This window comes from Melanaphis sacchari, unplaced genomic scaffold, assembly GCF_002803265.2.
Source record: "Melanaphis sacchari strain LSU unplaced genomic scaffold, SCAv2.0 Contig225_pilon_pilon, whole genome shotgun sequence".
In the NCBI taxonomy this organism is placed as follows: Eukaryota; Metazoa; Arthropoda; class Insecta; order Hemiptera; family Aphididae; genus Melanaphis; species Melanaphis sacchari.
In genome coordinates this window covers 356,268-369,904 of record NW_020271102.1, presented here as the reverse complement: position 1 = coordinate 369,904, position 13,637 = coordinate 356,268, and the positions used below count along the sequence as shown (strand labels likewise).

At 25.4% G+C, this 13,637-nt stretch overlaps 1 protein-coding gene across 5 annotated transcripts; it reads right to left on the bottom strand.

Annotated features, from left to right (window-relative positions):
* Nucleotides 1–72: 72 nt before the first annotated feature.
* Nucleotides 73–13,568, bottom strand: LOC112594268 (resistance to inhibitors of cholinesterase protein 3). Of its 5 annotated transcripts, none has more exons than XM_025338965.1 (11): nucleotides 13,352–13,568; nucleotides 8,584–8,749; nucleotides 8,207–8,518; nucleotides 6,780–6,922; nucleotides 5,305–5,454; nucleotides 2,814–2,931; nucleotides 2,683–2,703; nucleotides 1,809–1,906; nucleotides 1,060–1,494; nucleotides 487–586; nucleotides 73–414 (listed from the first exon to the last, which is right to left on the bottom strand). In XM_025338965.1, the coding sequence occupies exons 2-10, from the start codon at nucleotides 8,711–8,713 to the stop codon at nucleotides 512–514; spliced, it is 1,482 nt and encodes a 493-aa protein (XP_025194750.1). In that variant the 5' UTR covers nucleotides 8,714–8,749; nucleotides 13,352–13,568; the 3' UTR covers nucleotides 73–414; nucleotides 487–511. The 5 variants fall into 5 exon arrangements, with proteins under 5 accessions (XP_025194750.1, XP_025194748.1, XP_025194751.1 ...); XM_025338963.1 differs by lacking the exon at nucleotides 1,809–1,906 and adding an exon at nucleotides 2,334–2,449 and having other exon boundaries at nucleotides 13,352–13,567; XM_025338966.1 differs by lacking the exons at nucleotides 1,809–1,906; nucleotides 2,683–2,703 and adding an exon at nucleotides 2,334–2,449.
* Between the last annotated feature and the right edge of the window lie 69 nt (nucleotides 13,569–13,637).

Sequence of the window (13,637 nt, the reverse complement as noted above, 5' to 3'; positions counted from 1 at the left end):
TATTGCATCAGAAAAAGCACAATTTTTGTAAAAACAATAAATTCATTACTCCACCCAGAAATAATATACATCTTTTAATTTGACACATAAGATATTTATTATAGGTAAAAGACAATAAATTCAAGTAATATTTGCTAAACATTTGGCAACATTATCAGTCTAAAATACTTTAAAAGTAATTAAAAAAAAAAAAAAATGGACTTATAAATTGACAAACTAGATACATAAATACTGATCATATAATCACATATCTGTTAACATACACATAAATGTTTATTATAATGGCTCATTCACTTATTAAGTTACAATATTAAAATCTACCACAAAATATTAAAGTGCATTATAAATGTGTAATTAAAAACTTCCATTCTTATTCCCACATTAATTACTCTTCGTCAAATTTCCAATCAATACCTATTTTAAAATTGTGCACATACATTTAGTTTATTTACTCATCATATATTATTTAATATAAAAAAATCATACGTTTATGTTTTCATTTTTTGTCATATTATTTATTATTTGATAGTGTTGAAATAGTATCTTCTGCTTCATCACTAGTCAAGTATTCTTCTACACGATCATCCTGAAAATAAAATAAAAATAAAATTATAATCTCATACCATTCCTTCAAGATAAACAGTATACTATAATAATATTCTAAATAATATTATTTTACTTTTAATAAGAATTATTTTTGATGTATTTGTTGTACTTTAGTATTAAGTATCGTGTAATACCTACATACTACCAAATTGATTGATACCTAACTAATGTTCATAATTTTTTAATTACATATTATTATTTATTTATTTTTGTATATTTTATAAAATTCTAGTACTAATTAGTATTAATAAGACAAAAAATATAATAATTTATCTGATTAACACTTAATTTTAAATCGAGTAAGTAAAATCATACGCTTGTATAAACTAAATGGTCACGACGTTCGAAATCGAACTATCGAAGAAGAAGAAGAAGAGTAAGTAAAATAAATGTATGTATTAAAACTATTTTATAACTTAATTATAGTATAGTGTAAAATCATAATTTACTCACAGGTATTAACGATAATGTAACTTTGCTTGAAATTACTGCTTCGTGATCTTCGGTTTCTAAGGGAGTGTTCAATGGACCATCGCTTATCAAAACTTGAGAGTTTTTAGGAATCATACCGGGAATGAGTAAAGAAATAGGTTCTTCTATAGATGTTGTTTTACATTTTGAAGGTATTTTCTCTTTTTCAGTCGGAGTCCAACAATGACCCCCACCAACACTTTCAGATGTTTCCATATTAACCACTTGAATTATTTTTTTTACAGAAATTTCTGAATCTGTAGTATCTTCATCGAATGGTTCAGAAATGTTTAAAGACATATTACTTTCTGATTCTTCTGACGGAGCAGACTTTTTAATAGTAATTTTATCATTTACATTCTCATTGGATATTGTATTTATCGGGCATTCCCCTTCATCATTTTCATTTTTAAATTCCTAAAATATACAACATAAGTATTTATTAAATTAAAAATCATTGATTAAGTGTTAAGAAAAAAGCAATTTAATATTAATTATAATTGCACAAAAAGCAAAAAAATCTTAATGCGTGTATTTACACAAGAAATAATAAGTATAATTGGCGAATCAAAATTAAATTTAAAAAATATATATTACAGGAATCAGAAGTTTAAAAATAAAATAATTGAATAATTTGAAAAATACTATTTAGGATGTTAAAAAGCAAAAATTAAGCATTATTAATATTATGCAACTATAGCAACTTATTATGTTCTTTATCCTAAGGGTACCTCGTTTTCAATTATTGTGGGAACATTTTCTTTTTCAATTATAGACGATAATATTTCTCGATTCACGTCTTCCAATAGAGACGAAAATGCGTTCACGACTAAGTGTAAAAAAAAAAAATATTTTTTTATTTTTTTCAAAACTCAATTAACTTTAATACCTACCTATTTTATATTACAATTATTTAATTATATTAATCATTTTACCATGTCGTGTTTATGCCTACATGTTTAATTTATAATAATTTGTGCACTGATAATATTTGATATTTATTCTAATTATTTGATTAACTTCCAATAAATATTTTAATAGTAAATCAATCAATTTATGATTTCTATAATTAATTTTCATCTATCTGGATATGACTAACAAAAAATAACCATAATTATACTACAAGTGTAAATACACAAAGGGTCACTCCATAAATTATACGTTAAGAGGTAAAATTAGTGTAGTAGTAAGAAAACAAAATTGTCAATAATATTACTGAACACATGCGCATCGAAATGTTTGTAAATCTTTCAAACCTTATTCCTATCCATCCCATTGCACTCAGACGCCAATATCATTTGCTTAACAATGCGTTCCATCGCAGCCTCTGTTTCTTCTAGCTTGCGACGGAGCGCATCTATTTCTAAATCCCCTACGCAAAACATAAACTACAATCAAGGATTCATTGGAATATTTCTATAGATATTACTGTAGCCAGTATACCTATGTATTAGAGTTGTTAAATATTGTATAAAACAAATTGTGTTATTGATTAGTTAATACTACATAATATAACAAATTAATAAATTATATATGTATGTATATTATAAGTAAATATTATTACAATAATACAATATGAAATGTAAAAAAATCTTTTTAACTTACTTGTATCCTTTTCAATGAATCCTATGCATTAATAAACAGAATAAAACATTAGGTAACTATAAGTTTAAGCTTAAAAATAAATAGAATTATTTATTGTACATAAATATTTGAAATATTTGTTAGTGTTTTACCTAATTTTGTAGGAAGATTCTGTGACTGTAGTTTTGAATTACTATCTCTGCTACAAGGATAATGTGAAGAATATTTATCACCAATAGGATCTTCAACGTCATCTTTTTTTGACAACAACTATTAACACATTTTTTTATAATTAAATAAATAGTTAAAAATTAAATGCCAGGCTGCATTAACATCTGTTACTTTTTACAGGTCCTTAAAATAAAACTATTATTAGTTCATCTATTAAATTTGATAAACCATAAAATTGAACAAAATTGTTGTACAACCTGGCATAGTTAACAAATAACATGCACATTATCTATCTACAGTGTGATCACGATAAGTGGAAACACTCAATAACTATGTGCAGGCTTCATATATTTCAATTCTGCTTTTTCGGCTAACTAACAAACATTATTATACACATTTTCAAATAATTAGACTATTTTTTTGATAACTAATTTTGCGCATGCGCGCAATAACTTTTTTTTTTTAAATGGCATGATCCATTTTTGACCACAAATTATTTTTTTTGGTATTTTTTAATGAATTTTAGTGGTTGAATTTCTTTTCTAAGTCAAAAATTGACCGAGTTATAGCAATTTGCTTTTATGTTATTTGCACGGGTATTAAATACGTAGTTGACAATAATAAATACGTAAATAATAAAAATAAAATTACAAATATTGATTTTTTTATTCATAAAAGTTTTATTTATCTAACAAATTGTTCAAACTGTGCACCATGGTGCTGTAAACAACATTCAACACGAATTAAAAATTCTCTGTTAATAGCAGAAATAATTTGTTCCTCTGTAATTTGATTACATGCAGCAAGTATTTTATTTTTCAACTCAAGAAGACACGTAGGTGGATTGGCATACACTACCGTTTTCAAGTGACCCCATAGGAAGTAATCTAGTGGTGTAAGATCTGGTGACCTTGGTGGCCACTGAACTGCTCCATAAGTCCCTATCCACCGATTTGGAAAATATTCATTGAGCTGATTGCGAACAATATTTGCATTATGAGCTGGAGCTCCGTCTTGTTGGAATATTAAATTTGCTCTTATGTCTAGTGGAAGGTCATCTAACATATTAGGGAGCTCATTTAGTAAGAAATCATGATATCGTCTTCCATTAAGAGTGCCATCGTAGAAGTATGGCCCTAATAGTTTACCATTTATTAAACCACACCATACATTCGTTCCCCACACACTTTTATTGTTGGTCTCAAATGTCCAATGAGGATTTTGGTCATCCCAATAGCGATGATTCTGTTTATTTAAAACTCCATTATTTGTAAACTTTGATTCGTCTGTCCAAAGAATGTAATTTAAAATATAAGGATTTTCGTTTAACTGTGTTTCCAACCAAGGAATGAACGTAATTCTACGTTCGGCGTCACCTTCGCGTAAATGTTGAACTAAATCGGCACTATAAGCGTGCATTTTATGTTTTTTCAAAATTTTTTGAACAACTCCAAATGAAATATTTATTTCTCTACTAACATGGCGAATAGAAGTCCTAGGATTTGCTCTCACGTAAGCTAGTATTTGCACCTCAATATCTTCTCCAATAGCATTTCCTCGTCTTGGTTGTTGGTTAATAACTCGTTTGGAAAAAGAACCGGTGTCTCTCAAATTTTTTTCCAGTTTATAAAAAAAAAGTATGTGATGGATGCTGCCTATCTGAATTTATAAATAAGAAAGAGCATTTATTTTATGAGAAATTAAGCAGAGAAAATTAAATTTATTGTTAAATCATACGAGTAGTTACTTGGATAACGAAGAGCATAGGTTTCTTTGGCAAGACGTGTATTTTTTTGGCATTCCCAATATGTAAAAAGCATGTCAACTTTTTCTGAATTATTATTCATAATAACTAATAGATAAGTATTAAATTTGGTTTAAAACTACAAAATATCGATTTTTATTTCCTATTAGTTACTGGCACTTACTGCAGAATAATATCGACTGTGAAAAATGTCTTAATTTGAACCATTACTGGTACCTATGCCCGTGTGACATTATTTATACATTATAATTATAATGCAATTACTGAGATAAAATTAATAAAGATAAACACAATAGGTAGACAGGTATTTCATAAATTAGATAAGTTATTTTTATTTTTATTATTTACGTATTTATTATTATCAACTACGTATTTCATACCCGTGCAAATAACATAAAAGCAAATTGCTATAACTCGGTCAATTTTTGACTTAGAAAAGAAATTCAACCACTAAAATTCATTAAAAAATACCAAAAAAAATAATTTGTGGTCAAAAATAGATCATGCCATTTAAAAAAAAAAAGTTATTGTGCGCATGCGCAAAATTAGTTATCAAAAAAATAGTCTAATTATTTGAAAATGTGTATAATAATGTTTATTAGTTAGCCGAAAAAGCAGAATTGAAATATATGAAGCCTGCTCATAGTTATTGAGTGTTTCCACTTATCGTGATCACACTGTATACATGTAATATTATAATTTAATACCTTCATCATTGTATATACAAAAAAAAGAAGTATTCCAATTGTGTACATTGGCATTAGTATATTCATGGCACTACCACTATCACTTCCAGTAATTTTATTACTAGCACCGCCCATACCTCCCATTACTGGTCTTGAACCTGGAATTGGTGGCTAAAAAAAGTAAAATATGAAATATTACAATGACATTTAAATAGAACTGTAGTATTAATCAGTGGCGCCGAATTACTTTTTAGTAGGTAGTGCAAATACAAATTTTAACCACCCACCCTAGTCAAGACACCTTCAAATATATAATTTTCATTTAGGTCCAAGATCAAAATTTTAAATAAAACTTAAATAAAATATTTTTTTATAAATATATCAATACGTCTATCTATATAATAAATACCCCCTTTTAATTTTAGGTTGTGTAAATGTACCACCATAAGTACATATTCGCCACCACTGGAACTAATTACTAGATAAAAATATATTATAAATTTAAAATTCAGTAGCATCCAACCCTATTTTTGGTCAGACTAACAATATTCCATACTAATGAAAAACAATATATTAATGTAGATGGGGTAAAATTATAAATGATTTATAATTTATATCAGAATATATAAGATATTTCAATGAAAATAAGGGAAAAATTGATATTTATTTATATAGTTCAGACTTTAGACAAATTGTATATGTACTTGTTTACATTTATATCACACATAATAGATATTATATCAATTTAATTGCATTAGTTATCATTGTTATCAATATTCCTAAGAACTTTTTTCAAACTTTCACAAATTTTTTTTCTATACAATGTAACATATAGATTTATGATCACATGGCAGTCTAGGAGTTATTAAATTTTCATTTGGCCTAAATTCATGTTTAAAAGATTGATGCCATTATGGTTTATAGAAGACATATTTTGCTTTCATAAAACATTATAATAGACAACTACTATTTGGGGAAGCTAGAATTCCTGCAAACAATACCAGTATAATAGAACTAAGGAAAACAACATTAATATGATTGTAGGAAATTTTTGTGTGGCTAAGCTTGTATTTTTGTTTAATTTTCAATTAATAATGACATTGTTTTTAACTTTTTGATTTAATTTTTTAACCAAAAAATAATTTTTCCAAAATACCCTTTAAAAAAGTATACAAATCAAAACCTAAAAGAAAAGAAAAACCTCTTCTTAAAAGTTAAGTAATTCCTCCGAGATAATTAAGTACTTTTAAGAAAAATTTCATTATCATATAAGTTATACATATACAACATTTAGTTTAAAATATTTTTATGTTAAATACTTTAAAAAAATGTCAAGATAACAAGAGCATAAATATGAAAACACATGGCTCGAATCCAAAACTAAAATAACATTAATAATGAAAAAAAATTGGCGTGTTTTGGATTAAAGCTATATTTAAAATTAAAGTTAAAATATAAATTGTCAAGTTCATCTTTACTGTGTCAAAAATGTTTACTTTGAAACTATGAGGAGTTGGACTACCGTGCCTAGGTCCAATGTGGGGTTGAGGAATTGCCCGTCCTTTTTCCATTAATGCTGGATGCATTGACGCTTTGGAGGCTCTTAAGTGAATAGGAGTTCTTTCTTGGTGAATATTATCTAAAAAAAAAATACAAATATTATATTTTTAAAATATAAATAAATGATAATAATAATTTTAGTTTTAATTCAAACACAAAAAAACACTACAATAAAAATATTTAACCAATATCTATAATATAAACATGTATTTTAATGTATAAAACATAATAAATAATAATCATAATACAAGCATAACTTTTAGCTAGTACTTATTTGTTTTGATTTAAGCACTATAATTATGATCAAATATTAAAATTATTAATTATTACTTTGTTAATACTATAAATTGTAAAAAACATTTTTAATTATAAGTGGCTGAAATAAACTAAAAATAATATTCATGTTTGTGCTTACGATAAATTGATATAATTTGGTACATATTTGAAAATAATATTATTCATATCTATTGTTTATTTAAAATTTTTAACAATACCTTTCTGATTTCATAAGTATTAATTTTTACAATTTTTTAAGAAAAAAACAAAAGATATACAGATGAAATTAAGAATAACTATGGATGAATTATTTAATTTTTAAAAATTATAATTGTCAGTTAAAAACATAAATCAAAATATAAAATTAGTTTTAAAAAACATCAATAGTCCAAAAATGTTTTATAAATGATTATATACAACACAAAATAATTTTGATTCTATAATATATCAATAGATTAGGTACCAAGTTGTATGCAATTAATATATATATAATGTAAATAATGTTTAAAAGACAATACTTTACATCTTTTGATAGTTATAAATGTTATAATACTTAAAAATTAAGTTTAAATAAACAGTCATACAAGCACTTATTTTAAATAATTATCGTATGAATAACCATGTATATAGTATATTAAATGTATTAGTACAATAAAATAAATGTTCAATCAATTGTTTAATTATTTTAGTAGCAGAAAAATATTATTTTTAAGAAAACATTATATCCATAGGAATGTGGTGTTTCCGTCTTACTGACTCAAGGCCTTAAGCAGCTTTATTTATATTTTAATTTTAAAGCAAATTATGAGTATTTTAGCTGATATTCTAATCATACCTTTAAATTTGATAGATAATACACCAATTTACTCCAAACACAAATATTAAAAATAACATAATAAAATGAATTATTATAATTATAAAATTGTTTATGTGTTTGTAAGACGTAAACAATACTTTGATTACAAGCCAGAATATCCATAGTGATTACCGATTATTAATTAATTGATAAGCTTTTTAAAAATACACTCGAGTTATGAACGTTATGATTAAATTATATACTGTGAAAATAATAATGATAATTCCTTACTCATTAAAGGATCGCTTTCTTTAAGTCTATGTGTAACCCCTAAGCTTGTCAAGGAAATTCCATAGTGATATTTTAGACATAGGGATCCATTTAAAGATCTTACTTCATCAATTAAATGTTTATTATGTGTAATTTTTCCAACATTATTTTCATTGATTAAATCAGTTATATTGATTGCACATGTTTTGAAAATTTCCTGACGACATTTTTCCAATTTTGTTTTTTTGTCTGTTGTTTCAATTACACGATCACATATATCCGTTACTATTTTAACTATATTCACGTCCGTACTAGACAACACATTGCAACAACCTACTCCACGAACGTAAATTATAATATCAAAACTACATATTATTAAAAAAAGTATATTAATTTACCTGTGTGAGGCGGAGGCGCAAATGATCCTTTTAGCATTGGATAGAATAAAGATGGCCATAGAATGGCGAAACATCCTGCTACAACAGCTAAAATGCAGATTGTTTTACTTTGACTTATCTCTGTCGCCATATCTGTTAATGTTATTATCTTCAAACCTCCTAAAACCTAAAAGTAAGTGTTAACAAAACAATTTTTTTATAAGTTTCATAATATATTAATATCAATAATATCAGTCAGTTCACAGTAAGAGAAAAACGTTATTCTTAATTTTTTTAAGAAAAATGTGCTTCTGTTTTCTGTAGAAATATAAAAGGATAATAATTATTAAGTATACCTTCTAAAGTGTTTCCTAATATTTGTCACTAATCATAACCTAATCTGATCTAAAATATTAATTTAATTTTAATTCATAACTCATTTGTTGTATTTTTTAAATATTATAAACCTAATTTATTTTTTAAATCCTCTTCCCCCAAAATAAAAATTTGAAAATATGCCATTGAATGTAACTGTTATGGTCGATATTTTAATTTATTTGTAGTGTACATATAGGATTCAAAATTTTTTTCTCCAGTTTTAACGATTTTCGTTTTGAGAACAGTTTTTAAAATTTTTCAATTTTGGATAAGGTTTTTGAAGTTTTTAGGTTTTGATTTAGATTTTATTAAGGTTTTTGAATGATATTTTAGTTTTAAGATAAGTAATAACTAATAAGTCTCCAGTCTTCGAATAATAAATAATAATATAAATATAACTACCATGCAATACACGCGTATCTACACACCAAGACACCGAATTATCGTCAATGAATAAAAATCACTGAGAAAATAAACCGATTATTAGTGTAAGTGTAAATAACTAATACTTTATGTCTGAAAATCATAGCAAGATTTAGTCGAAGATACCTATTACCTAATATGGTGGGTTTTCAATTTATCTCAAATTGTTTAAAATTACTTTTTTTCATTTAGAAACCCGCAAGTTTTCATTTTTCAATAACCCAATATTCTAGATTATATTAGTAATATGATTTCCTAAACCTGTTTTTAGATAAAAACAATATGAATTATAAGGTTATTTTTTTAACATTTTTTTTTTTAGTTTACCAAAGAATTATAAAATTAGAGCTTTGGCCGTGAGTGGTAAATGTGCTAAAAATGTAATAAGTTCTATACATTATACTTAGCAACTAGGTACTCAAATGTCTAACAAATTTACAAATTATGATTACCTAAGAAACGCGTTTAAAAAAAAAGTGTTTAGTTTTTAATAATTCACATTAAAAACGACAAATTCTAATAAAAAAAATTTGTAGGTACAAACCAACAGGGCACTCATTAAATAGTTAAATGTTAAAAAAGTAAACTTAGATACTAAATATGCTTAAAATCAGATAAATATTATACCTATTATAATCAACTAAAAGTTCTTAAGTATATATGCATAGTTATACCTTAAGTTAGGGGTGAGGGATTTAACCCTAGGATTATTAAAACAATAAGCTAATAAATGAACGAACCCCCTCCACCACCAACATAAAACATTTATCATTAAAAACAAGATTAATACTGTTAAATGTCATGGTAAAAAAATCATGTAGGTAGGTATCTATTCTTCTGAGCAACGGCTATTTTTGTGTTTATATTTTTGAAAATTTATATTTGGTAAATATTTTAAAGACTATACGTTATATCTTTATAATACTATACTAACATAGAATTATTAGTTATCACTAGGGCTCAGAAATTGATGACCAACATTAAAACATTAAAAAATGACCTAAAAATAAATATACATGTGACTTAAAAATCACAAAAAAATCTCAAAAATACCTAAAAAAAATTATAAATATTTGTTTAAAATTAGTAAAAATAGTTACAATAATAAAAATTACTCAAAATTATTACATTTGTAATAAACAATTTCAAACTATTTTGCTGCCTTCCGTTTATGTTACAATAATATGTACTTTTTAAATTAACTTTTCACCGTGCAGAGGGTCTTAAGTATAGCACGCACTCCAGCCAATTAATTAATGTTAAATATTATACCACCTACTTCTTTTCCCTGCCCCTATCAGCGTAGATATTCCCTATTGTTTATAAATAATATGAATTACAATATGACTATTTAAATGTAACATATTAGATAACCAATTAAAACTATTAATATTAAACTAGATATTGCATTATGCTACTAGGTAGTAGTTGTTCTTATTACTAATTTTAAATGTGTTTAAAGTGATATGAAGTATCCTGAATACGGTAATGGTACGCAGCTTATAAGATTCATTGATATAAATTCAGTCGCTTAATAAACTCAAAATAGTTTGGAACGTTTTGGACGTATCCAAATACAATGAAAAAAATTCAATTTTAAGACTCACAACTTCGTTTATAAGACTCAAATTTCGTGAAAAAAAAATTTTGGTTAGAATTTAGAAATAAATTTGTTTTCAAAAATTATAAATTCTTGTTAATTATTTCTGGTTTCGATTTATGATTTATAATGTGTGTATGTGTATGTACAGCAAATTTTATCACATTTCACAATTATCGTAATTGTTATATGAGTTATAAACACACTCTAGATAATCTAGACGTGTTAAGGAGAGCTGTTTATAACCGAGATAATAATTTTAATGTATAATATGAATGTAAGCACTGAGCAGTATATTTCCGAAATATATGAACATAATTCAAAACAAACAAGAATTACAATTTTTTTTTACAATTAAAGAATATGTGGGATACATAATTTATAATTTTATATTAATGCTTAATAATTTTTATAATAATATAATTTTAATTTTTAAATCATAAGTTTTTCATTTATTCACTAATAAGTAATATGTAATACTATGTAAGTATAAAAGTAGATTAAAATAAAAGCAAGACAATAAATAAAATTTATAAATATTATTTTTTTTCACTTTGTCTATAAGATTCATCCGATTATAAGAATATAAGACTCATTTTATGCAGGTCCCAGTCTTATAAGCGGCGCCCCACTATATTTTAAAATACTTCACTAGGAACATAAAATGAACTTACACATAAATATTACATATGTATAAATTAACGCTCAGTAAAGAGCTATTACAGTCAGTGAAACTTAAATAACTAAATATTATTAATCAATGGTAATAATTACTCAAAAGTAATAACAAACTACTAAATATTATGATTTATGATATATTAATATTAGTATCTATATAATATGTAATTATTACGTACTCAAAGGACGAAAGGTTGCATTCTTTTTTATATAGTTAATATATAGGTGCATTTGTAAAATTTATTTCATAACTTATTGAAATAGATTTATATCCCATAAATTCTACACAAAAAATCAAGGTTATATATATATTTTTTTAAGTTCCTTCCGCCTACTAAACAAAAAATTAGCCTCCCTCCTCCTACAATAAATAAGTTGTATTTCTACTCATTAGATGGAGAAATGAATTTTTAATGGGTAAAATTGAAAGATAATAAAAAAAAAAACCACTTCAAATATAATAATTCAACACTTATTTAAAAAAAAATATATTTTCTTTATAATAACTTATTTTTGTGAGTTTTTAATTTAGTATTACGAATTACGATTGAGCTGAATTCACCTATATAGGTGTGATATAGATTTATCAAGAATAAGATAAATTAATTTTTAAAATTGTAATTTAGTTCTTCTCATACGTGCAATTTGTAGGGAGCGAGTGAGAGAGGTGAGTTATATTTTATTAATAAATTTTATTATTAATCCTTATAATTTATGATTAATTACCTAGTTCATATCTTATTAAATATTCAACACAAATAAATTATTAAATATTTAAAAATGAAATGAATGAATAGGAATAAAGTTAGAGGGCGAAGTTGCTCATTACGTAAATCATTATTATAATACATATGACTTACAGGAAAATTATAGGGGTTTACAGCACGTCAGCATAATCAATTATTTCATTGAAATCATGTCCCTGCTTAAAGTAAAGGTATTATTGTGACTTATTCACACAAGAATTAAATTAGTTATACTGAATGAAGTATATTAAACTCATGGGCGTCCCCAGGGGGGGCAAGACAATGTACTTTCCCCCCTTAGAATTTTAAATTTGTTACGTAATTGTAAAAATTGAATGTAATAATGATGAAAAACAATGTTTTATAACTAAAATGTATAAAAAATCTTCATTTATTTTTTTTTTATAATTTTGTCCCCCCCCCCCTAGAAAAATGTCTGGGGACGTCCATGATTATACTATGTAGTCACGGGTTGGGGTGAGTGCGTATAAGGGACTAAGGATTTCTCCCACCACGTAATCTTGACTATTATCCGATTTGCACTTATGAGTACATCATACTACATACACGTTACAACTAGTTATTACCATTGATTTTAAAATGATATAAAATAATTTTATGTTCACTTATGACCTATATTATAATATTAATTACATTGATATTAAAATTAAAAAATGTTTAAACAAAATTAAATCACCAATCACTATTTTAAGTTAAATTTGTAGTGATGTAATTAATTTTAACTTTCGGTTAAAAATATACCTAATATAACTATATTTTTACAATGCACATCGTAGTACTTTATAGATTAAGTTTAACACAGTGGGTGGTCACTGCTGGGTACAGGCCACCAAATATTGAACACCTAGTTGAAAATGTAATAATGGCAAGTTACATTATGTGAGTGTCAAATACCTAACGCTTAATTTGAATTTATAAAAGAAACGATAAATATAATACTCACGGAATATTATGCCGAACTTCATCAACCAATTTTCGGCATTTTAAAGCGATCGTGCAACTACACAGATGTGAAATTTAAAGAAAATCCTATAAATAATATTAGAACAGTGGCTAAGCAATCAGAGGGATAAAAACATAATTACTGCGCGGTCGCGGGAGGATCTCCAACCAAGGAAATCGACCGACTTATTTAAATGTGTTACCAACGTAAAATGTTCAAAAAAATTATTATCGTTATAGAAATTGTTTATTTTTTTATTATTGAATTTTGACTTCTAATAAGTAAA

Bases quoted from the DNA above. Each gene is read 5' to 3' on its own strand.
- LOC112594268 (XM_025338963.1), bottom strand. From the start codon at position 8,713: ATGGCGACAGAGATAAGTCAAAGTAAAACAATCTGCATTTTAGCTGTT. The intron at 6,923-8,206 runs GTAAGGAATTAT...TTTTTTTTTTAG, and splicing joins AGAAAGCGATCCTTTAATGA to ATAATATTCACCAAGAAAGA. The intron at 2,450-2,682 runs GTAAGTTAAAAA...TGTTTTGCGTAG, and splicing joins ATTCATTGAAAAGGATACAA to GGGATTTAGAAATAGATGCG.